The sequence below is a fragment of the Lepidochelys kempii genome, chromosome 2, assembly GCF_965140265.1.
Source record: "Lepidochelys kempii isolate rLepKem1 chromosome 2, rLepKem1.hap2, whole genome shotgun sequence".
In the NCBI taxonomy this organism is placed as follows: domain Eukaryota; kingdom Metazoa; phylum Chordata; order Testudines; family Cheloniidae; genus Lepidochelys; species Lepidochelys kempii.
The window spans coordinates 69,101,902-69,127,671 of record NC_133257.1 but is presented as its reverse complement, the minus strand read 5'-3'; the positions used below and the strand labels follow the sequence as shown (position 1 = coordinate 69,127,671).

Genomic DNA, 25,770 nt, shown 5'->3' with positions numbered 1-25,770 from the left:
ATGAAGAGGATAGATCACTGATACAGGGTGATATGGATTGCTTGGTACATTGGGTACAAACAAATAATATGTGTTTAGTATGACTAAATGTAAATGAATACATCTAGGAAGAAATAAAGTAGGCCATTCTTACAGGATGGGGGGACTCTATCCTGGGAAGCAATGACTCTGAAAAAATAGTTGGGGGGTCTTGGTGTATAATTGGCTGAACATGAGCTCCCAGCGTGATGCTGTGGCCAAAATGGCTAAGGTGATCCTGTGATGCGCAAATGGGGAATCTCAACTGGTAGTAGAGAGGCTGTTCGATCTCTGTAGTTGGCACTGGTGCGACCACTGCTGGAATACTTTGTCCAATTTGGGTGTCCGCAAAACAAGAAGGATGTTGATAAACTGGGGAGAGACAAGCCAGGGGAATGATTAAAGGATTAGAAAGCCTGCCTTACAGTGTTAGATTCAATGAGCTCAATCTGTTTAGGTTAAGGTTGACTTGATTACAATGTATAAGTACCTACACAGGAAACAAATATTTGATAATGGGCTCTTCAGTCCAGCTGACATAGGTATAATACGATCCAATTGCTGGAAGTTGAAGCTAGACACTCAGAGTGGAAATAAGGCATAATTTTTTAACAGTGAGAGTAATTAACCATTTAAACCACTTACTATGGGCCAAGGTGGATTCTACATCATTGACAATTTTCTAATCCAAATTGGGTGTTTTCCCAAAATAATATGCTCTAGAAATTATTTTGGGAAAGTTCTATGACTTGTGCTCTACAGCAGGTCAGACTAGATAATCACAATGGCCCCTTCTGGCCTTGGAATCTATGACAGTGCACAAAATAGCAGAATTTTTCCTACTCTTACTATAAATCAAACATGGTAAATTGACCCAGATACATTTTGGCCTCCTTAAGAGCTAAAATCATTGCAAATACTGCCCTAGGATAGTGAACCTTGAAAATGTGAACTTAAGATGTGAAATATAGACAAGTGAGTTATCAACCATATCCATATATTGTGCTTCCTTCATTCTAAATGTGGCCTTTTGTGTCCCTGATGCAGTTCTGTAATTCCAGGGTTGAATGGGGACTTGTGATTAGGACATTTCACTGAATGTACATTTCGGTGACCTCTCCACACAAAATAGTGGTGTTTAAAATTCAGAAATAATGCCCATCTAGTTTAATAATGTGTAGTTCAATTGATATTTTTACTGCTGCTACCTAATTTCACTGAGCCTGTAGCTGTCTGGGGACTGGCTAGTCTAGTAACACTTTTAATCCTCTTGCTTAACAACTACCATATTCCTATGATGATCTTTAAAATGCAGTTGTTCTGTTGAATTATCCATTTTTATATTTTTATATCCATTTACCTAATTGACTGTAATAGACTTTTATGTGGACTGGAAGACTAATCAAATATGCCACTGTGAAACCACATTATTGGGATCCTGTCTGAATGAGAATTCAGAGCATTAATGAAGGATAATGAACCAGGAATGCATATGTAAAAAGGTCACAGATTGATCCCCTGTTGAGATAACAAGATTCTGGAGCAGTACTAGGTCTTTCAGAAATAGAATTCCAACTCAGATTTAAGCTTCAGAATATCTTCTTAAATTCTTATGATTTAGAAAGTATGTAGAGAGGACAGTGATAATCTGGAAGTCAGTAATTTTAAGTGGTCATGAGAAACAAATAAATTCAGATGGAAGAGCAAGAAATTAAGTATAGAGTCAAAAGTGTAGAGGTCTGGGCTTAATTCTACTCTAACACTGGTTTGATGTTGGTGGAATTGTACTGTCAGCAAAAATGTTCTAACATAAGTGCCTACATTTAAATGCCTAAATCGATATTTAGCCACTGAAATACAAGTGGTTTAATTCTGAGAGATGGTGAACTGCTGCTGCTGTCAGTGATGCCAGTGTCCTATGGTCTGTTCACTGCAGCAACGTTGCACAAACTGGAGATTGCTTCCTGAGTGTCGGGTGGGGTGGGATGGGATGGGGATATCTAAGGAAACTACAGGACAGAGTTAAATAGCAATGGTCTTGAGGTCACTTTTGAGCCTTCCCATCTCCTACTGCAAATATGTTTCTGCAGCTGTGTGAGAAATGGAAGGTGCATCCCTGAAAGTCACCTTCTTTTCCTCCTCGTTTCTTCTGTGGTCTGTAATGGAGGCTGCTGCAGAAGCTGCTCACAGATATAGGATGTCAGGCTGAGCTAGCAGCCTGCCTGTCCATACTTCTCTTCTCTGCTTCTGCAGCACTCCGCTGGGAGAGCACATATGCCTGACTTTGTGAAGACATGGCTGAATTCCCACACGCTACTCTGCATAGCATGTAGCCTTCCGGTAAATGGGATGTAGTTGGAGAGCCAGCGGAGGAGAAAGGAGGAGTCATGAGAGGAATAGGGACAGTAAACAGAGCAAAAACAGAGAGACAAAAATAAAACACCAGTGAAAAAGGACAGAAAACTAGACTTAAAAATAAAAAATGGCCTAACTATGCTGGGGCATGCACAGGATGAGAGGACATGGAATGAGGTGCCAGTTTGCATATCCATTGCAAGGAGGGTAACCACAAAAAAAGCTGGAAACTGCTGATGTAAAACATCCAAAAATATTTACTGAGCCATGGGAGTATAATCTTGGAAAAGAAGGGTGTGAGGTGTTTTCATATATTTATTTTAAATGAGGCTTTTAATTGTAGTTACAGGAGTCAAATTGAGCAATACCAAACATTTTAGGTTCATCAGCTGCATACTGGGCAGCATATGCAAATCTACATCAACTGTTGTGAGTTACAGAGAGATCTAAATGACTATGATGTTGCTTTTAGCAGCTTTGTCTATGCACAAATATTGCCAAACTGCATGCAATGAATGGGCTTTTCACTTTCTTTAAAAAAAGAGGATTCAAGAATTCCTATGTAATTAATTCCTTATGCTATACGGAAAAGTTACTAAAGCACAAACACATTTCCATTGCTGCCCTGATTTATTCATTAAAGACGTACAATGACAAATGACTCAGTTCATAAATCTACAATGCTCAAGACCCCGCATCCTCATCAGTAGTTATTGCTCAGTTTAAGCTTTTTATGTGAAGCTAGCCTTTACTATCCCTTTCATTGTTTATTATGATTTCAACTTAAACTAGTTTTAAGTAACTTTTATTACAATTTACAGAGGTTTCAAATAATTTATTTTTAATGGACTTTATGACATAGCATCCGAGTGCTAACCAAACAAAAAAATATACCCACAATATTACCCACAGAGGGTCTGCGACCCTGATGCAGAATGCCAATTACCAAGGACAAGAATAGTCAAATTCTACAACACATAAATAATGTGTAGCTAAATCCTGATTTCAATAATCACCCCCTCCAACTCCAAAAATATGATGTCACTTCTGTGCAAAATTCCCATAACTTGTTCTGGAAACGAGACAAACACATATTTTCTGTAGCATATATTATAAACAACTTTTTATTGTGTTATACTCTATTTATTGTATTTTTTAACCAAAGTGCTGTTGTAAAATTAGACATCAAGGCTGAAAAAGATCTACGGTGGGATAGGGTACAAAATCTATATGGGGTGGACTGGGATCCAAGCTGCAACTAATCCATTTTTGAATACACTGGACTTTTTAAACAATTGATTTTATTGGGAAGAAGCCAAAGTTGTTTCCTACAGCCAAGAGCTGTAGTGGTTTTGGCTGAATGAAATGAAAGCATGCATAAAGGAAATCGTGCACTGTTCATAGCTAATGAATGTCTCTGGTACAGATTCAATATTAAGTGCAGATTATGTCTGGAATGGTTCTTGGGGGAATTCAGAAAGATATCAAATCTTATGGAGGATGCTAATTTAAAAGAATAGCTGGCCAGGATGCATTTAATAACTATAGATTTTGAATGAAGTAAAAGAGAAGTGTCAGAAAACGTGGCATAGAGAGAGAGAGGAGAGACGTGCAGTAGAAACAGTCTTCCTTAGAAACAGCATGAGATTGATTCGGATTTTATGGAGTAGATAAGGTACTGTACCCTTACTTGCTGAAAGGTCAGAGGAACCATGCAGGCTAGATCCATAACCAGTGTCTTCTCTGAAGTAATTATTGTTTTAGACAGAAATTAAATCTGTACAGTCTTCACTTGAATACAGTTAGTTTAGAAGAACAGGAATTGGTGCTGTTATGCCTCATTCATTTACTAAAGTAGAACATGAGTAAAAATGAGTCTTTAAAATTCAGGGGCATGATGGGGTTTTGTCCCATTGTCTCAGGATAATCCATTTGTCCTTGGCTGCTAGGAGGTTCTCCAAAGAAAATATAAAAAATAAGATGTTCCATGTCATTTTAGAAAGGACCTTCTCTTTACGGCTTTGTTTTGTTCTTTTGATTCCCCCCCCCTTTTTTTTTTTTAATTCTCTTCTATTTTTCCTGTCTTTCTGGACACTTCCCGCTCTGTGATTATTTTCTTTTTCTTTATTTTTGAATGTTGGCAACTTGGTAATTAAAGTTTCTACATTCAAACACACTGAGGGCTTCTGTGAAATAATCTTCCAAAGAAACATCTGCCTGTTAACATGACATTTTAAATATAATACGAATATCTTTCGCTTAGATAGTATCTTTGATCGAAGGAGCTCAGTGTTTTGCCTCAAATCAAATTAAATTAAATTAGCCTCAAAACACACCCCGCAAGATGATTCGATAGTACAGTCCCAATTTAGAAGCCCACATGTAGTAGGAATAGTCTGTCATAACTTAGAAAGACTCTCCTGGGGCAATATCCTGGTCCCACTGACATTGATGGGAGTTTTGCCATTGACTTAACAGAGTTAGGATTTATCCATAGTTTGCCTCACAGTATTGTAATAAATGGCTAGTGGTGTACACACCGCTTCCCTCTAATGCAGGAGTGGGCAAACTTTTTGGTCTGAGGGCCATATCGGGATTCCAAAACTGTATGGAGGGCCGGGAAAGGAAGGCTGTGCCTCCCCAAACCCTAACGCTATCCACCCCCTGCCACTTCTTGCCCCCTGACTGCCCCCTCAGAACCTCCGACCCATCCAACCCCCCCTACTCTTTGTCCCCTGGCCACCCCCTCCTGGGACCCCCGCCCCTAACCGACCCCGGGACCCCACCCCCATCCAACTCCCCTCCGCTTCCTGACTGCCCCGACCCCTATCTACACCCCCACCCCCTAACAGGCCCCCCAGGACCCCACCTCCTATCCAACCCTCCCCCCCCAAAGCCCCTTTCAGAATGCGGCCCTGCGGACATGGGCGGAGGACTCAGGAGGAGCAGGGGCAGCCGGAGAGAAGTGGCGGTTTCCCCTTCAAAGCACCGCAGCCACCCGGTCCTCCGCCCGCGTTCGCCGCGCTCCCACCACCCACACAACCCGCCTGCTCCCCTGAGGCTGCAGGTGAGCCTCCCTCCCTGCTCTCCTCTGCCCCCGCAGTGTAGCTCCCTCCCGTGCTGGTGGCACAGCGCACTGAGGCTGCAGGGCAGGAGGGATACCAGGGGAGGGGCCAGGGGGTGAGCCTCCCCGGCTGGGAGCTCAAGGGCCAGGCAGGCGGTCCTGCGGGCCAGATGTGGCCCGCGGGCCGTAGTTTGCCCACCTCTGCTCTAATGGATGATATCAGAGCTGCTCTATTGTGTGTAATAGTCACTGTTCTGCTAACAATAATTCCCCTTTAACACAAATAGCAAAGGCCTGATATTTTGAAGCAAAAATCCAAATTCAAGGTGCTCATGAATGTGTTACAATATGAAATGCCATCAATTTTTCTTATGCTTGTGGGGTAGAATTTTGTGTATCTTGCTGCAGGTAGTTTGCCAGATCATCATTTTCCAGTGTTCTGAGTCCCATCCAGACAACCCTCCACCTTGTTTGCGGATGTTTGGTCAGAAATAAGATGTCAGATTTCACAGAAATTAGAGAGAAGAGCTCTATTCAGTTGCTTTTCATTCTGATTCTGAAAAAAGTGAGCCACTCAGTGCAATTCCAGTCAGACTATAGCTCTGAGTGTTTTCTGCTATAGATTTTCACCATAATGAAACCATTTATCTGAGGGTAATACATGCAGCTCTGGAAAGAACTCTTCAGTTCGGAAGTGTCAAATAGTATATTGCTACCATGTGCTTAATCTGAAAAGTCTTTAGGAAGATACACATGACTGAGACAACATTTGCATTCTTTGAAAAAATGGAAATGTACTGATTTCATGCTTCATATAGTCCATATTTGTGACAATTGTCTGTGTCAGCAGAGGACATTTGCTTGTGTTACATAATCTACTGAAACACTTATAGGAAGATGGCCGGTTGTAGCTATTCTAGACGTTTTTTCTGATGTCTAATTTGCCTCCTGCATCAAACAGTACATTAAACAATTTATCTGTATCATAAACAGCTGCTTTTTCTACTGTTTGAGAAGTATGGAGGGTAAGAATCTCTACAGCAACGCCTAAAAAATAGTAGAATAAACAGCAACTCAAATAAGTGGTATTTTCTTCTGTTGCCTAGCTACCAGAGGAAACTTTACTATATTTTTTACCTCAACAATAGCTGCTGTTAAATAACAAGACATTTTGCTTTTAATGTACCTTTTTATTGGGTGTGTCTGAATATTGAAAAACAAAAACAAAAACTTTGTTTCCTTACGAGGAACATGCTAATGTTTTTCTTTTTGTTCTGGAGAACAGGGTAAATCTCTTCAGTTTTGATTCCTATATCTCACAAGGAAGGCTTCAGCAGGTGATTTTTAATTTTCCTTCCAAATTATTTTTCATTCGGAACATTAATGTTTAATGCAGAAAAGGAAATTGAAACAGACTCTGTAGCAGAGGAATGCTCCAAATTTGCCCAAAGGTCATGCTGGCAATGTGCCAGCCATTAGAAGTCTGCACTTAATTTACCTAGAAATAAGACTGCAGATGTCCTTAACATTAATATTGTGTTGTGGTCCATGAAGACTTCAGGTCCCAGCATGAAATGTTCCAACTTGAACCAAGTAGACCGTGATCTATCTTGAGATACACCTCCGTGTTAAAGACAAAGGTTTTGTGGCAAGAGTGAAGCATCACAAAGAGTCACTTTCTTCTAACACTGAACAAGGAAAGTGCTATTATCCTTAAAATGTGTCCTCTCTTTCTCTCTCTGCTTTCCCACTGGGGAATGTTCTAGGCTCTATGGTCTGGCTTCCAGCTAGAGATTTCATGAATAATACACACATCCTAACAGGTGGGCACAGGCAATATTAAAGCAATATTCCATGAATTACATTTGGCCTGCTGGCTGCCATTTGAGCAAGCCTGTTGTGACCCATTACCACACACATTTAACCTTTTTTCTTCATAATGTTATGTACTAGTAATAGGGCCAAACCCTAGACCGGTAATCTTCTTGATAGTTGGGTAGGGCAATAGTATGGGGAGGCATTACACCTGTGTAAGGCATGACACCTCTCACGGATACTGGGGAGAAAGTCTCACTGCCTCATTAGAAGGATGCAAGTGCATAGGGTGACCTTGTATCTGGAAACAATGAAGATTTCCATTCTTAGGGCCTGTCCTGATGTCCCTGGCAGATTTATATAACAGTTTTGTCCATTTTTTTTTAAACTCCCAGGTATATTCTGGCCCTCTGTTGAGCTGGCAAGATTTCCCCCAAAACAACTCTGTGCATTGTTACCTCCCAGGATGCCCCCACACCAAGTCTGCCATATGTTGCCACCTAACCAATTTGATTTCCAAAAAAAATTGGCCCTGCAAGCCCACCTCATGCTACAGTGCCTCAGTGACTGCATTTTGAGAGTCTAGTCATCCAAAGCATGCACTCCACTCATCCCCCAGGATCCTGGCCAGCTCTGTCTGGAGGTCAGTGGCATCTTTAGCTGGCCCCAATTCCTCACACTGCCAATTGCTGTCAACCAAAATATGTCTGCCTCCTTTACGGGTGTAATACTTGTGTAAGCATCTTCCTCTCTAGTGCACCTGCGCAGAACCAGCCAGAGCTTAGCTTCAATGAACCAGCTGGGCTGTTGTACTGAGTGCCACAAGGGTGATTTAATGTTAAAATTTGGTTCAGCCACTAAGCTAAAAATGCCTAAATTCCTGATGACATTGCCTTGGTACTCCTTAAGAGTCAACTTCAGCACACTCCCAGCACAACCCATTAGGAGTCATAACTAAAAAAAACAGTTAAGTAAGTGAAAAATCCCCAGGCATTCACCCTACAACATGAATTCGACTAAGCAAATGGAAAAAATGCAACTGATGCTGCTGTACAGCTAGTTCTCCTGTTCTAATCAGGGAGAACACCAGCCTTTAGATATGCTTTTGGGTGACTGACAAACTGCACCAGCCTGATGCTGCCCATGAGCTGCTAAATAGCTGAATAGAGCTGGGTGAAATTTTTCAGCTGAAATCTGTTTGCTCACACACATGGGGTGGCGGGGAGGTGCAGATTAGGTGACATTGAAATGTTTTGGGAAGTTGCATTCATTTTGCTAAATTATTTCAGTCAAGGAAACCTTAAAAAAAATCCAAAATGTTTTGATTTTTCTATTCTAAACAACTTTACATTTAGAGTTTTTCTTTACTTTTTTTTAATGTAAAATATTAAAAATGCTCAAAGTGAAACAAAATGTTTTGTTGCAGGTTGAATGAAATGACAAGGTTGGTCTGGAATGATTTTTTTTTTAACTTTTTCAATGTGTTGTAAAAATTCTATTTTTGTTCAACCCAAAACAATCTTTTTTTAACATTGCCAGCAAATTGGAAAAAATACTCACCTAGCTCTCTGTCTGGATGCTTATTAATCGCAATCATCCTCTTCCCACTGTCATCACAGGCCCCATAACTCTGCCTTCATCTGTGGTCAGTAGATGTCTCCCATGTATCACTTGGCTGAAGTCCTGAAAGCGACACACTTTGTGCAAGAGGACACTTTAGGCTATCTTTTTTGAATGAGAAGCCCAAGCAGGGTAGAGTCCAGACACCATCCCTACCTGACCTCTTCCAAGAGGGTGAAGGCTGTTCTGTCTCTCTGGAATAGTGTGTATGAAACTCCTAAACTACAGTCTTGGATTATAGCATAACAAGCTGTCAAAGGCAAGATGGTCATGTGGTTAAAACCCTACACTAGACCTCAGAAGACTAGGGGTTCAATTCTTGGTCTGTCACAAACTTCAAGTGTGACCAGGGACAAGCCATTTCACCTATTTGTGGCTCACTGACCCACCTTTATAGCTTTTTTGATGTTTAAGGTGTGTTCATGCACAGTTATAGCAGCATTTCAGCAATTTTTCATTAGGTTTATGATTGGGGATGTGAGAGGTAGACTTTGAATAGTCTGTTCTCTGTACAATAACTTTTCTCCCCTGTACTATATCTGCTTACATTAGAGTTATTTTCCAATTTCTTTTCACTACCAAATGTTCAGTGGTTTCTGATTGCCTATGCTTTAGTCATCCTAAAGTGTCCAGATAATTCAGTCCCGGTTTTCATCTCAATTGTTCCTGGCTGGGGGTGTCAACCAGAATCCAGGAGCACAGATCTCTCTATAATCCTTCATGAGGCAAGCTCTGGAACTCCAAGCATTCCCTAGTAAATGCTTCCTCGGAGCAGTGCACAAGAACCCCTAGAGTGCAGCAGGCAGGGCACTATATTCATGGTTATAGGACATCTCAATTCACTAGAACCAGTGTTTGTAGTGGGACTGTTTCCCTGTTCCTTCCCCACTATGGTGACAGACTCATGCTGTCCCTCTGAAATGCTCCTAAGACTCTTCTGGTGGAGGAGTGGCAACCCCACAGTACCTTGGGAGGGTGAGGAGGGGTCATCTGATATATGATACATCTAACATAAGGTGAGAAATGGGAAATACAGATGCTGGAGGGACAGGTTGAGCGGAGGGAGGTTTACCCTTAATGGTTTGAGTTAGTCAGTTCAAGAGCCCAAGCAAATCTATATGGGATAGTTCACTGCCAGTTTTGTTAGGGAAACCTTCAGTTTTGAGTTCATGAACTGCTGGTGAACCTCACCCTGGGCAGAGCTCTAACAGTCCTAGCTCTAGTCCCTACAGGAACCTGGACTGCTGGTCAGCCATACTGACATGTTTGTGTTCCTTTAAGGCAGGGGTGGGCACCTGTTAACTGCTGGAAATGGCCCACCTTGATTATCACTACAAAAGGTTTTCTTCCCCCTCCACCCCCACTCTCCTGCTAGTAATAGCTCATCTTAAGTGATCACTCTCCTTACAGTGTGTATGATAACACCCATTTTTCATGTTTTGTCTGTATATAGATCTCCTCACTGTATTTTCTACTGAATGCATCCGGTGAAGTGAGCTGTAGCTCGCGAAAGCTTATGCTCAAATAAATTGGTTAGTCTCTAAGGTGCCACAAGTACTCCTTTTCTTTTTGCGAATACAGACTAACATGGCTGCTACTCTGAAACCTGTTACAAGTACTGTAGTGCAATCTCTTTATCATGAAAGTTGAACTTACAAATCTAGAATTATGTACAAAAAACTGTGAAACAAAACAATGTAAAACTTTAGAGCCTACAAGTCCATTCAGTCCTACTTCTCATTCAGCCAGTCGCTCAGACAGACCAGTTTGTTTTCAGTTGCAGGAGATAATACCGCCCACTTCTTGTTTGCAATGTCACCTGAAAGTGAGAACAGGTGTTCGCATGGCACTGTTGTAGCCAGTGTTGCAAGATATTTATGTACCAGGTGCACTAAAGATTCATATGTCCCTTTATGCTTCAACCACCATTCCAGAGGACATGTGTCCATGCTGACAAAAACAAAAAATATATACAATGTAAGTTGCACTTTCACGACAAGGTGATTGCACTACAGTACTTGTCTGAGGTGAACTGAAAAATACTATTTCTTTTGTCTGTCATTTTTACAGTGCAAATATTTGTAATCAAAAATAATAATATAAAGTGAGCTCTGTATACTTTGTATTCTGTGTTGTAATTGAAATCAATATATTTGAAAATGTAGAAAAAAATCCAAAAATATGTAATAAATTTACTTGTTTTAATCGTGATTAATTTTTTTGAGTTAATCATGTGAGTTAACTGTGATTAATTGACAGTTCTAGTTGTAATGCATTTTCTTCAGTACATACATCTTTCCCTCTCACTCTCAGCCTCACTACACTAATATATACCGGTGTCTGGAGTTGGTCTGTGTCACTCTTGAGTCTAGCATCTAATCTCACACATAGGAGCAGCAGGAGCTATCTGCCTCATTATCCAGATTATCTATTGCCAGACCACAACAACAAAAGACACTGTAGTGGGAATTGCCTGCCCTTTCTAATTCCTGGATTGAAAAGACAGAAACAAGAATTAGAAATAGCCACTTTCATCTTCCCTATACATTTTTAAAATTTTATTTATACAACTATCTGTGCTTTCAGGTTTTATTTTTTAGGGAAAAATGTCACTCAACCATCTGATGTAAAAGTTCAGTAAACAGAATGCTCAGAGCAATATGCTAAACCTAACAGGGGGCTGATATTCCAACTAAACAGTCTATAAACATTCAGGCAACAGCGTGGGTGTCATTACTTACTGGGATATCCACAAGCAGTGCTCATATGCTTTCACGTGCCAACCCAACAGCTAAAACCTGCTTCACAGAATTCCAGATTGTCAACTTTTTCGTGCTTCTATTATTCAGAACTTACTGTATAGTGCACTTTAGTGTTGCCTGTTTGAAGAATTTGGTACATCATTCCATTCAAAAGTGAATTTGCCAGCTAACACATCAGCAATGCTCAACAGCAGTTTCACGAAAGGAATGATCTTGACTATGAACTTGAACATTGAACTGTAGGCTATTTCTGTGTGTTTCATAAATGTAGCATTCATAAATCTTTGTACTGAGGGTTTTTGGCTTTGTGTTTTGTTTAGGGTAAAGGTCATCAGAATGGCAGCTTTTTAAAGTTTCAGCCTTTCCTCAGTTCTTTCAGGCCAAATCCAAAAGCCCTAACTTAGAGAATGTGCCCAATGAGCTCAGAATGAGTTTTTCCTGAATAAGAACCTCCAGATTTGTCCTAACTCAAGCATTACAAAAGGTGAGTCAGTTCTCATGTCTCAGCAGTAATGTGCAAGCCCACAGGGACATGAACAACGTAATGTCATCAACTGGCAAAGTGGCAGCTAAATTCACCAGCTTAAATGTAATTTGAACATTGCAAATCTACAACTTAAAAACCAAACTTCAAATCTTCAACTCAGCTGGTATGTCCACCTCAGCATATGAATGTGAAAGCTGGAAATCTGCCACAGGTACCAACAGACAGCTAAATGTCTTTGAAAGCAAATGCCACAGGAAAATAGTAGATATTAAATTGAGTAAATTTATAACAAATGCCAATACTCATAAGAGAGTTCAACAACCCCTTATTTACAAAATTACCCAGAAAAGAAGATGGAAATACATGGGATATGCATTAAAAATTAAGCCAGAGCATCTGCTGTGGCAGATGTGCCTTTGGGCAGCTGGAGAAACACATAAGATGGGCCAACCAAAGGAATCCCTCTGTAAAACAGTATTAAAGATAGAACATTTACGGAACTTAACAATGCAGTGGATATGCAAAGAGTGGCTCATGATAGATAGTAATGTTGGAGCTTTGTTTATGTCTTAAGTGGGAAGGGTTCGCACTCAGATGTCCTGTGTAGTTGTCCCTGTGGGAGTCCAGTTAAAGGGATAACTGAGAAAAGGCCATCCTTTACCAGTATGGGCTTGTATGTAGAGAGAATTGCACAAATTTAAAGGTGTGAATTTAAACTGGCTTAATTAAACAAGCACAAACCTTGGTTTAATCTAAACTGAAACAAACCAGTTATGCTAAAATAAGACTAAAAGAAAAGGAGTACTTGTGGCACCTTAGAGACTTTGTTAGTCTCTAAGGTGCCACAAGTACTCCTTTTCTTTTTGCAAATACAGACTAACATGGCTGCTACTCTGAAACCTAAAATAAGACTGTCCACCAATTTAAATAAGGCCTAGTCTATACATAGTTTTGGTATAGGTATAACTATTTTAGTTAGGGGGCTAATTTTTTAAATTGAAATAGTTATACCACTAAAAATTCCTAATGTGGATGCAGTTATATTAGTATAAAAGTGCCTCACACCAGTATAGCCTATTCCCCTTCCCACACAGCAATAGTTATATGACATGAAGCACATCTTCCTTTGGAGAGCAGAGGGAGGAGAGGAGTCCTTTCATAGTTCCCTTAGGCCTTTTGTCTTAGAGCACAGTCTGTCCAGCTGCCATTGGCTCACCGGTGACAAGAGGTTTTCACAAAGCACAGAGAGGCGTTAATATAGCTTAGAAGAGCATTACCCAATCTTTGTGTTGTATTTTAGTGCACTCAAAAAATGGGCACCTATAGGAGGGAATACATACTGCATAGAATGGCTGTTCCCTAGTTCCTCCCTGGCCACATAGAGCTTCTGAGGAATGGGGGTTTGTATGGTCATGTGTTTTCTCCCCATATGTGTTACTGTCGTGTTCCCCCCCCCCCCCGGCCCCTGGACCACATTCCTGGGATTTTCTTCCTTCCACGTTCTGCTGCAGATGAATGTATTTAGGCCGAGGAGCGATTACTGAAAGTTAACTCTACCAAAGATCTGTGTAGTAGTATTAAAAGACATAACATTTGCTGCAGCTAGAGGCAGCCATTTAGATTTAGCAAATGCTATTTTATTTATTCAGGCTGAAAGGTCAGTATTATCCTGCCAGCTTTAATTTTCTGCATTTAAAATGTCACCCCAAACAGTTAGCTTAGGTAACATTTGTGCTTGCTACATATCTTTTACTATTTCCTATGTCAGATAAGGTCTTTTGTGTCTAAAGAATGCTAATGAAGTTTGAGAACCAGTCTTGAAGAAACACTATTTAAGGAGATGAAGCACCTTTTAAAGATTACTCTCTCAAATCCAAGGGGTTTTGAATTCTCTTGTTTTTCTAAGTGCTTTGACATGTCCTCTTCTGCCACCATCTCTTTGCCATCTTGATTTGTCTTTTTTTGTGCAAGAAAGACTGTTAGAATGACCGGAAGGAAGATTTTATGCCTCTAGCCTCCATGCTGGTGGTCACAATTATTTGTGTCTGTGTAGATAAGTGGACTTACTTCTGGAGCTTAACATGGTGTGGAAAGCTCTTTCCTCTCTAGCACCCCTGTTGACAGTTGCTCTGCCTCTGTGATGGTCTCTCTTCCCCTAACTCAGCCTTCTGGACAGGCCACAATTTAGCCCTACCCCTTTTGGGATAACGAAGTGGCCAATAAATAAAAGTGCAATTCCTCAAATCAGGTCTTTGGCTCAAAATCAGGAAGAGCAGGGAATTAAATCTGGGTCTCTCACATCCTAGCTGAGTGCCCTAAGTACTGGGCTATTGGCTATTCTTTGATGGGTCTCTCTCTCTCTCCTTCCAGAAACCTTCATGACAAGTATTTGTCTAAACCAACCTTTTCCCATGAAAAGTTTAGGCTTCAACAAACCAGTGTTTTTCCAACAAAAAACTGTTTTGCTGGAAATTTCGTGACCAGCTCTAATGATGATTATTTCTGCCCTTGCACTGTGAATATGCTGTAGAATGGCATGAAGCTCCGGATCAAGTCAGAGGCAGTAACTTGCCCTTTAAATTTGCTTTTGAAATTAAGTTTGGAAAAGCTATTCCTGTGCAAAAGGGCTCCTTTCGTATCAACTTTTATAAGTATTTTAACAAATGCATTTAGCTTTTCTTTTGTTCCTGACTGTGGTTTGAACATACAGATCAGTGTGACCTTACAACTTCCTAGGGAAAAATTAGTTGCAGAATGATGGCACACAAAATAAAAGACACTGACATAAATTAGTGAATTTCTGGGGTTTCTGCAAAATATATTTGCCATTTCTTGGCATGCTGTGCCCTAATCTCCCACCTTTGCTGTAGCAGCATCTGCTGTGATTTTCTTATCATACGTTGGGTAATCCAAACTGAATGTTGTTATTCAAAAACTGCACTCCACTCATTTGCATGTATCTGATTTAACTTGATTCCAGATGACCTTGTTGTGATAAAGAGTTTTTAATACATCTCCACAGAATGTTTAAAATGCCCCACTTCCAAAGATGATATTCCTAAAAATGGGAAGTGAAGACTAATGCACATAATACACACAAAAAGAAGAGGAGTACTTAGTCTCTAAGGTGCCACAAGTCCTCCTCTTCTTTTTGCGAATACAGACTAACACGGCTGCTACTCTGAAACCTGTCGTAATACACACCCCCACTCTGTGCCATGCTATTACAGATCAGTTTGGCAGCAGCTTGAATAATTGTAGATTAACACAGTTTAACAAATGTAGGCCCAAGTTCAAAGAAGCTGTTTTGGAGAGATGTAACCTGGCAGGGAATGGAAGTGCAGCTATGAGTTGTGGCATTGTTGCTAGTAGCTCTTTCAGCTAACTTCACCAAGGTGGTGAGGTGAATTGGGGGCATCCCCAGGCTGTCCTCAGCACACCCTCTTCCTGGCCAGTGCAGCCCATTTTGAGGGCTATGAATTTTCCCTATGATTCCCAGCCTACATGCCACCCAATGAAAGTGTTCTACATCTTTTCCATTGCTGCAATTTACTGACCACCACTGGGGACTTCTGCCAGGGTCAACACCGTGGGAAGGCTGAATCTGGTGCCAAGTGCTGAATTGCCATGGAATGGCTTGAGCAGTTTGACTAAAACAACAACAGATTCAAACTGAGATTTCAAAAACCCCATTGGTTAGTTTGTTGTCCACATTAATGTTATTTTTCTTGCACCCCTGCACACCATTGCTCCAGCCAGACGCAGGAACTGAAGATCCAAGTTACCCCATGAGCAGAGGCTGACTAGGAGAAGAAGGTACTAGAACTATAACAAGAAGTTCTTTCTCTTGACATTTCCAAATGAATATTAATGACCCAAAAGGTTTGGCTAAACTTCATCTAAGCCTCCCAAGTTTTGGCATGCCTATCCAAAGCAAACCCCTGGAGTTTCATCCACTACTGAGCTTGTTGCTTTGGTCTAAGACATAGCCTGGGGCCAGGGGAAACATTTGTAACAGAGGGGAAGAAATGCTCTAATGGTTAAGGCACTGGGAATCAGGAGATCTGTTTCTATTCTTGGCTCTGCCACAGACATTCTATGTGAGCTTGCCCAAGTCACTTAAATTACATGTTGGCTGAAAAATGATAAGATATTAACTCTTACACTTCATAAACTAACCACTATCAGCTCTGTGTTAGGAAGAGGCTTCCTTCCATAAAAAAAGACTATAGCATATATGTACATTAGGGATTTACACCTTCTTTTGAAGCATCTGGTATTAATCTCTGGTAGAGGCAGGACTATATGGACCACTGATTAGAGTCATAGATTCCAAGGCCAGGAGGGACCCTTGTGATCATCTAGTCTGACCGCCTGAATAACACAGGCCATAGAACTTCAGACATTGTACAGCAAAGTCTACATTCCTTCTCTCTCTGTGCAGCTGTCTCCTCACTTCTAAATCCGCCCCCTCCCACTTCCCGCCCCCGACTGCCCCCCTCAGAACCCCTGACCCATCCAAATCCCCCTGCTCCTTGTCCCCTGACCGCCCCCTCCCGGGACCCTCGCCCCTACCCCACCCCCCAGGACCTCACCCCCTATCCAACCCCCCCTTCTCCCTGTCCCCTGACTGCCCCGCACCCTATCCATACCCCCACCTCCTGACAGGCCCCACGGGACTCCCACGCCTATCCAACCCCTCTGTTCCCTGTCCCCTGACTGCCCTGACCCCTATCCACACCCCCGCCCCAACTGTCCCCCGGGACCACACCCCCATCCAACCTCACCTGCTCCCTGTCCCCTGACTGCCCCAACCCCTATCCACACCCCCGCCCTCTGACAGCCCCCCTCCAGAATTCCCATGCCTATCCAATGCCCTCTGTTCCCCATCCCCTGACTGCCCCCTCGAGAACCTCCTCCCCATCCAACCGCCCCCTGATCCCTGTCCCCTGACTGATTCCCGGGACCCCCTGCCCCTTATCCAACCCCTGCCCCGCCCTGCCCGCTTACCATGCTGCTCAGAGCAGCAGGAACAGCAGGCCAGAGTGCTGGCGGCATGGTGCGCTGCAGCTGCAGGGGAGGGAGGACAGCAGGGGAGGGGTCGGGGGCTAGCCTCCCCGGGAGCTCACGGGCTGGGCAGGACGGTCCCACGGGCTAGATGTGGCCCACGGACCATAGTTTGCCCACCTCTGTTCTAGGTGCTACTGCTGCACAAATAATAAAAGGGTGGTGTTCCAGTTATTGCTAGTGTGAAGCCACATCCAGGACTATTACATCAATTGCTGATATAATTGTGAATGCAAAGGATAATTTTTAGATGTCTACTACCTTATTGTACCCCTAAATCAGGAATAGTAGTTATGTGTGTAAATGCTTATTTCTGCCTGTAATTAGTTTGGCCAATGGTGATACCGGTGCAAAAAGACAGTCCAAGTTGGGGCCTCATTTAAAAACTTGGCCTCTAATCTGTAGGAAAAGAATAGTGATCTTTCACAGATTTTCTGTTTCTGCTTCTTGTTTAAATATGGGAGGGTTGGGGGATGGCTACCCAATCACCTACCTCACTGCCCATAAAGGGCAAAGGGAGAGGAATTATGTCGTTAAGTGCTCATAAATCACTGGTCATAAGGCAAATGTAGAACAGCAAGTGGTATTGCCACTAGGAGCACACCATTACTGTAAAAGGAAGGCTGCTGATGGCTCCTGTTAGCGATTCCAAAAGTGAGTGAGTGATGTTACTACAGGAATGCTGGAGATGATGTTTGCAAAGGTGTGCAGTACATCTACATATGCTCCTTGGAGGGAGGTGAGGACAGCAGAAGAAACCAGTGGCTATACTTTTTTAGTATATGGTGTACAAGAGACACAGCTGACTGTGTTGTGCTGCAGGGTTCTGGAGTCTGGTCCAGGAGCCCTTGTGTCTGCTGTGACTGAGTGTCTTGTCAGCCAGTGGACTGGCTGTGTTAACAGAACTGAACAATTTGCTTATGGATATAGGAATCACGCCATTTACTGCTTGTTTTTCTGAGCCTTAATATTGATGTCATCCCTCACTCTGTCCAACATTTACCATAATACTGCATTGTGCATCCAGTTATCTCATCATGCTCATGCCCTCATAGAATATCAGAGTTGGAAGGGACCTCAGGAGGTCATCTAGTCCAACCCCCTGCTCAAAGCAGGACCAATCCCAGCCAGGGCTCTGTCAAGCCTGACCTTAAAAAACTCTAAGGAAGGAGATTCTACCATCTCCCTAGGTAACGCATTCCAGTGTTTCACCACCCTCCTAGTGAAAAAGTTTTTCCTAATATCCAACCTAAACCTCCCCCACTGCAACTTGAGACCATTACTCCTTGTCCTGTCCTCTTCTACAACTGAGAATAGTCTAGAACCATCTTCTTTGGAACCACCTCTCAGGTAGTTGAAAGCAGCTATCAAATCCCCCCCCCATTCTTCTCTTCTGCAGACTAAACAATCCCAGTTCCCTCAGCCTCTCCTCATAAGTCATGTGTTCCAGACCCCTAATCATTTTTGTCGCCCCTCGCTGCACTCTCTCCAATTTCTCCACATACTTCTTGTAGTGTGGGGCCCAAAACTGGACACAGTACTCCAGATGAGGCCTCACCAATGTCAAATAGAGGGGAACGATCACGTCCCTCGATCTGCTGGCTATGTCCCTACTTATACATCCCAAAATGCCATTGGCCTTCTTGGCAACAACAGCACACTGTTGACTCATATCCAGCTTCTCGTCCACTGTCACCCCTAGGTCCTTTTCCGCAGAACTGCTGCCTAGCCATTCGGTCCCTAGTCTGTAGCTGTGCATTGGGTTCTTCCATCCTAAGTGCAGGACCCTGCACTTATCCTTGATGAACCTCATCAGATTTCTTTTGGCCCAATCCTCCAATTTGTCTAGGTCCCTCTGTATCCTATTCCTGCCCTCCAGCGTATCTACCACTCCTCCTAGTTTAGTATCATCCGCAAATTTGCTGAGAGTGCAATCCACACCATCCTCCAGATCATTTATGAAGATATTGAACAAAACCGGCCCCAGGACCGACCCTTAGGGCACTCCACTTGATACTGGCGGCCAACTAGACATGGAGCCATTGATCACTACCCATTGAGCCCGACAATCTAGCCAACTTTCTACCCACCTTAGTCCTTGTTGTTTTGTTGCCTTCTCTAAGTCACTTGGGATGTCAGAAAGGTTGCTGTCTTGATCATCACTGTGATGTTGCCAATGCCTTCTGTTGCCTCATTGGTCCTTCCTGGATTGTGTTCTTTGCCAGTCAATCACCATGTAATTTACTGCCACTTTACACCATCCCTGGCTGGCTAATTGCTGCTTTGTCCCGCCTCCACTACAACACTCAACGTGGGCAGAGTCCAAAGCTTCAATGTTAAGTTACGCTTTCCTCACACACCCCTGTGGTGTGCATTGAGGAGCACCTAGTACTGCAGACTCATCTCTGCTCACACCAACATTTCTCTAGACTACACCCCGGTTTTTGTTTGGTGTGCACTGACTGAGGGCAGGCTGGAGCTCCACTCACTGCACAGCCCTGCCATTGGGGAGAGTGACAGCAGTGATTTTTCTATGTGAACTGACACCGTGGTGACTGTGTCTGGAATATTCTATGTCACAGAGTTCATAAATCCTGTCAGATACAGCTGAAGTTAGAGCCCAAGAGTGAAGTGAGGCTGGATGTTGCCTGTAAATCAAGACCCTGTTTTGCTGTGCTAACTCAGTTTTGTTGTTGGGGCTTTCGGGGTGGGGAGTGGAAAACAGGATGGGTGTTGCAGTGTTTGTTTTATCTCATCAAATTAAAATGGTTACTTAATATTTAATAGTTATTAATTACAAGAGCATGATTGGCTGGTTGGATATTGTGATTCATAACAATTACAAGTGAATGGTATAAAGTCCTCGCATCTAGTCAGATACCTCCTCCTTCAGTGGGACGCATGAATTTTGTGGGTAACCAGATGCACCCCTGTTATCCATGTCAGAAAGTTCTATTCAGGCAGTAACATTTGAAGTGTTACTAGACTCACTGTTTAACTGACTCTCCAATTTGGAAACAAAGAGGGTCATAGTGAGTAAATGGCTAATTTAGGTCAGTATGAAAATAAATTAACAATAAAGTAACTTAACTGCTCTGGGATCACTGATTAATTTTACCTTTTTCTTCCCTTTTGTCCCTTTTGCTTCCCCTCTCTTTCCTCCCCTCCCCCAACCTCTCCTTCTGCTTGGGTAGTTTGATCCATCTGAGGCAGGACCAGCAGCAGCAGCAGAAATTAGGACAGCAGCACCTGTATAAAGATAACAAGATGCGGATGCTTCATAGTAGCAAAAACTACCTGAGTAAAATTGAGGTGGGAGTAAGGAGAACACCACTTGTTCCCGCTCTCAGGTGTTGCTCAGTCAGCAAGAGATAAAGCTTTCCTGTCCTAATAAATGGAATGATTATGGAGCAGGAGCAACCTGGGCAAGAGGGAGGAGATAGACCGGGGCAGCTGGGCAAGACCCTGCTGACAGAGAAACCACTTGGCCACTGAACTCCTTCCTGTGTCACATTGCCCCACCCCCCAGCACATACTGCAGCAGCTGCTAACTGATTTCTGTTCTCATCCTGGCATCTGCCTCCAGCCCTCTGTTCGAATGAAACATCCTCTCCTTCAGGTAAGAGAGGTGGCTGGTAGAAAAGACTCAGGGTTTCCTTCCTGACAGCAGATCAAAGGCCACCCAGAAGAGAGCACAGGTGTCCCAGCAGCTGCTATAATCTATGTAAAGACCATGGAAGGTTTCTCTGTGACTGGGTAGCTTCACTGTCATCAGCAACCATCCCTTTGCCTCCAACAAAACCAATTGCTCCTACACCTGCAGCTTTCCATTTATTTGGCTGGTAGCCAGGTGCTTTTCCTCTTGCTCCCTCAGCCTATTGGATGCCTTGGTCGGCCCATGTGTTTTCCATCCACCTCTGCTCATCTTCAGGTTACTGCTGTCTGTAGCAGCAGCCTGTTGTCGTCACGCAGGTGCTGATTCTGGTCCTACCCTCTGCAGCTGTTATATAGAAACCATCTGAATATGGGCTAGGGAATTTGTAGCTGTCCCCCCTTCAAAACATATCCAGACTACCATAAAAATATTTTAAGCTGGCGAAGGTTAGTATTTTATTCATCCTGCCTCTCACTCTGGAGAACAGGGCTAATAAGCACAGCAACTCTTTAAGGCCCTGATCCTACAATTAGCTCCATGTATGCTGGACTCCTCTGCCCACAAAGAGTCCCACTGAAGTCAGTATGGGTCTATGTGAGCATAAGTGTCTGCCCAAGCAGAGCCTGTTGCAGGTTTAGGACATTTGGACTGAAGTTAGTAGATCTTTTCATTTCCTTCAGTGGGTTTTGCAGAAGGCCATAGATGAGCTCAGCTTTTCTATGTTTCTAAAATACCTTATCTTTGAAAGTAATAGAATGCATTTAACAAATTAGACCAAAGTGCTAAGCTTTCAAAAATGGCTTTTTTAAAAAATTTTTTTGTTTTGTTTTCCACTGAACAAAATACTATGGACTAGAATATTGTGTCCCTTCTGAATATAGTCCCTTCCATCCATTATCCTGAAGCATGTTGGGACAAGGTGGGTTAGTTTAGAGTAAAAATGGTGCTTGTAAAATATTCTGCAGTGTCTTCTTAATCTCTCTTTTATTTCTAGGTATTTCCACACGATATACTTAGGTATCCGCAGTCGACAAAGTGGAGAGAACGACAGATGGCGGTTTTATTGGAAAATGGTATATGAGTATGCAGATGTGAGTATGCTGCACTTGCTAGCCACGTTTCTGGAAAGTGCACCACAGTTGGTTCTGCAGCTCTGTATTGTTGTACAGACTCGTACTCTACAGGCTCTCCAAGGTAAGGGATCATTTCAGGTAATTTCATCATCATTTAGGAGGATGTCATGTATGGACATGCATGCTCTGTTCTTTCCAGCCAGCCACTGTGTATGTTGCTCTCACCTCATAAGAATGAGGTCTCCCTACTGACTTCTATTATTGTTTTAACAATTACTGTGTCAAAAACACACTATTTTCTTCTGCTCTTCTTGTCACTCCTGGTTAGTGGTAGTTACTATTCTGTTTTGCCCAATCTACACCCTTTAAGAGAAACAGGGATGGCATTGTATTTACCAAAGATGGTTTTTACCAGGTAAAATCATGGTTTTCACCGCCCCAAGAAAAACTAGTTAGTCCCAGTTTAAGGCATTTTCTATTTTAAAAACTGTTTTGTTAATGCATACCACATTACACTTAATTTAGGTACATACTCAAATTGTGGTTACATAAGACAGTAGATTTGCAGATTAATTCAGGATTGTACAAATACAAAGTGAAATTGCAGTGAGTATAATACTAATATATGTAATTATAATGCTGAACATCAGAATGTCTTTATACATTTTGGTTCAGTATTTTCTCAACAAAGTTATACATGTCATGTCTTATAATTCATTTTGCAATATTATATAAACAGTCAAAAACATCTGATTATATGAAAACAACAATAATGCAGAGTTGTTAGCCTGAAGCATTCTGCGATCAGAAACATGCAGGGTTACAGATGACCAGTTCAGCTCTCTTTGGTCACGCAGCATTCTGTAGAGAGGACCAACTTTGATGTAGTGGCTAGACCAAGCCTTCTCCTAAGTTTTTTTGAATGGATATATCCAAAGTTTGAAAGGATTTGTTCTGTGCGTGCTGAACTTGCTAGACCCTGAAGCAATTATTTTGACAGTTTAAACCAAGGTCAAGACAGTGTATTTACCAGTACCCGGTCCTAAAGTAGTTTTTCCTGGGAAATTTTCAACCATAAATAGAAAGACGCCCTCATGATTATCCACTTAAGGGAATAAAACCAGCACTATTTTCCCTCTATTTATTCCTGGGCATGTTCAAACTTTTTTTTAAAAAAATCCAGTGATTAGGTTCATCTAGATATTGTGCAAAGGAGAAAATGGCATAGCTGAGAGTGATGATTTTGGAAAGGAGATGTCAAAGTATTATGAAATGTTTGGCCATCAGTTCTCAGCCAGGTGTACCTGAAATAGTATCTTTGACTGATGGGTTTTGCAAATAGACCAAGTCCTTGAAGCTTTATGCTTAGTTCTTACTTAGGTTTGATTTTGTGCAGCAGACCTTTTTATTACTTTAAAATAGTAAATGCAAACATGCATCCTTGATGCAGACCTTCTCTATGGATTGGCAGTACAGTGATACAGTTCTGTTACCAATGAAAATACCCTTTTCTCCAATGCTTATTTAATACTCTTTTTGCCCGTTCTTAGCTTTCCTTTCTTACTGTAGCATTGTTGTGCCTTATTGTTGCATTAATACATAAGCTCGTGCCAGAAGAGGGCACCTCGGGATCCTGGGGACCAGTGAACACAGACTACATGGGGAAGGATATTATGACATACCCAGAGTACAATCTGGATTGATGAACATCTGTGTCACCTCAGATGTCTAATCTAGGGTACCTTTTACACTGCTTCATTGCGAAAGCAACCAGTCCTGGTCTGTTCATGCACAGCCTCCAGCATGTAAGTTACTCTTAGTTACAATGTATGAGTGCTGCAGCCAAACACTCTTGGATTACATGTAGAGTGACACCAGCAAACTCCCCGTTCGAGAGTTTCCCCAGAAATGTACATCTTGTACTGCCCAGCTGTCTCCTAGGCAATACAAGCTCATATAAAGTCCGTCGTTTGAGGTAACATATTTTGCATATTGTGCATATTTTGCAAAGGCCACCCAGAAGAGTGGGTGCATATTTTGCATATTGTGCATATTTTCTAAAAGAGTTTCCCAAACACTTCACTTAAAACACACGGGTTTAGATAAAATGAGTTTATTCAACTACAGAAGGACAGATTTAAAGTGAATATAAGTAACTAGGCATTAAAAGTCAGAATTGGTTACAAGAAAAATTAAACTAAAAAGCAGCTAATGCCTAATTTAGCAAACTAAAGTGAATTCAAAGCCCAGGTCTCTCTCACCACATGTTACAGCAATCTTTCTGGCTGAACTACATTCAGTCAGGATCCCCTCCTCCAGTCCAATGTCACTTCCTTTGTTCTTCAGGTGTTGTGAATGCTGCAGTCAGAGATCTATGACTATATTATTTGATTGCTGCCAAAGTAGTTCAGATAGCTTTTTTCGAAAAAAGCGATTTACACTTGGAAGAATGTACTGTCACTTTAAGAAATACATTGTTAACTGATTGACTTTTTTCTTAGAGAACCAAAGCACAAAGAGAAATTTAGTTAGAGAAATATAGCCAGAATATTGTACCATTAGCTATAAATTAGGTATCTTCATAAATCCTTAATATAGAAGGATCCTCACCTTCATTTTGGTGTAATAATAGGTGTCTATGAGAAATGTGACTAGTGGGGAGACATTCAACCTGTGAAATACCCTGTAAATGCTTTTTACTTAAAAAAAAAAAGTAAAAAGGCTTCAGTTTAGCAAAGAAGGTTCCTGAGACCTGCAATCAGTGAGCTGTGTGAATTTTATGGTGAGACCCCTTCTGGTGTCTGATACATAACTAAATGTGGGCTGGCAACAGTTTCTGATCTCCCATCCAACCTTTTTCTCCCATCCTCCCTGGGGAAAACACCCCATTTAAAAAACTAAGAAAATTAAACAAGACTTAAAACAACCTTAAAAGTTGTATTCCCTTAACGAAAACTGATGCAGTGCTAATATACTGCCAGCTGTGAAAATCCTTCCTCTGTTCTCTTTACTTATTAAAGAAATAAGTTAAAGATAATACATTGTGCTGTAGGCTGACAGACTTACTGTAGAGCTGCATAAGTAAAGCATAATTTCTCACAGCAGTGCCCTACGAGAGCTGGGTTTTGTTTTGTTTTTTTTAAATCCCCAAGCATCACCAGTATGGCTTGCTCTTTGGCTAGCTGTTCAGTGATCTTGTTGCCTATTTTACAGGTTTCCAACAGGGGTCAATACATACAGTTGTTTTTCTTTAGAAGATTGATGCTTGTGTTTTGTTATTACTCAATTTGTCCTTTGTCCCTAAGGGATCTAATTATCCTGAAGATGGATAGAGTGTCAAAACCCTTCCTCTCAGCTCCTCAGGGTACATGAACCACAAATTTGTGGTAGGAAGTGAATGACACTGGAAATTCTTTGGCACATAGACAGGGTATTTTTACAATCAGGACATTAATGACCACAAGAAAAGCTATTGAATATTTTATACACGTGTTACTTTTTTCCCAAGGTACAAAAATATGGCATTAAACTCTGGTTACAGACTTGAGGTATGGATTATGTTTAAAGTACAGTGTGTTAAGTAGGCAAGTGCAAGGCATTATGATTAGCATGAGTATAATTTATCTGTTTTTGTGGTGATACTGTTACAAGATGCAGATTATTGGTTCTTTTTGTCTTTTAAGATGCTGCTTCCTCATACTCAGATTCTATCACACATTTTCTTTTTTATTGATAAACTGTCTTTAGTAAAGTAAAAAATTTGGAACAAAATAGCCGAGAGAGAGAGAGAGAGCACAAGAAAAAGAGCACACAAAATTGCAGACAACACAAACACTAACTCTGAATCTTTACAC

The 25,770-nt window shown here is 41.8% G+C and overlaps 1 protein-coding gene across 4 annotated transcripts in view; it reads left to right on the top strand.

Moving 5' to 3' along the window:
• XKR4 (XK related 4) overlaps positions 1 to 25,770 on the top strand; it is a 314,292-nt gene that overhangs the window by 173,132 nt on the left and 115,390 nt on the right. For all 4 annotated transcript variants that reach the window (XR_012157213.1, XR_012157211.1, XR_012157212.1 and 1 more), the window contains exon 2: positions 21,838 to 22,037. Coding sequence is in view for 1 of the 4 variants with exons in the window: in XM_073331149.1 (XP_073187250.1) it covers positions 21,838 to 22,037 (200 nt within the window). In the remaining 3 variants the exon portion in view is untranslated. The remainder of the gene's footprint in view (positions 1 to 21,837; positions 22,038 to 25,770) is intronic.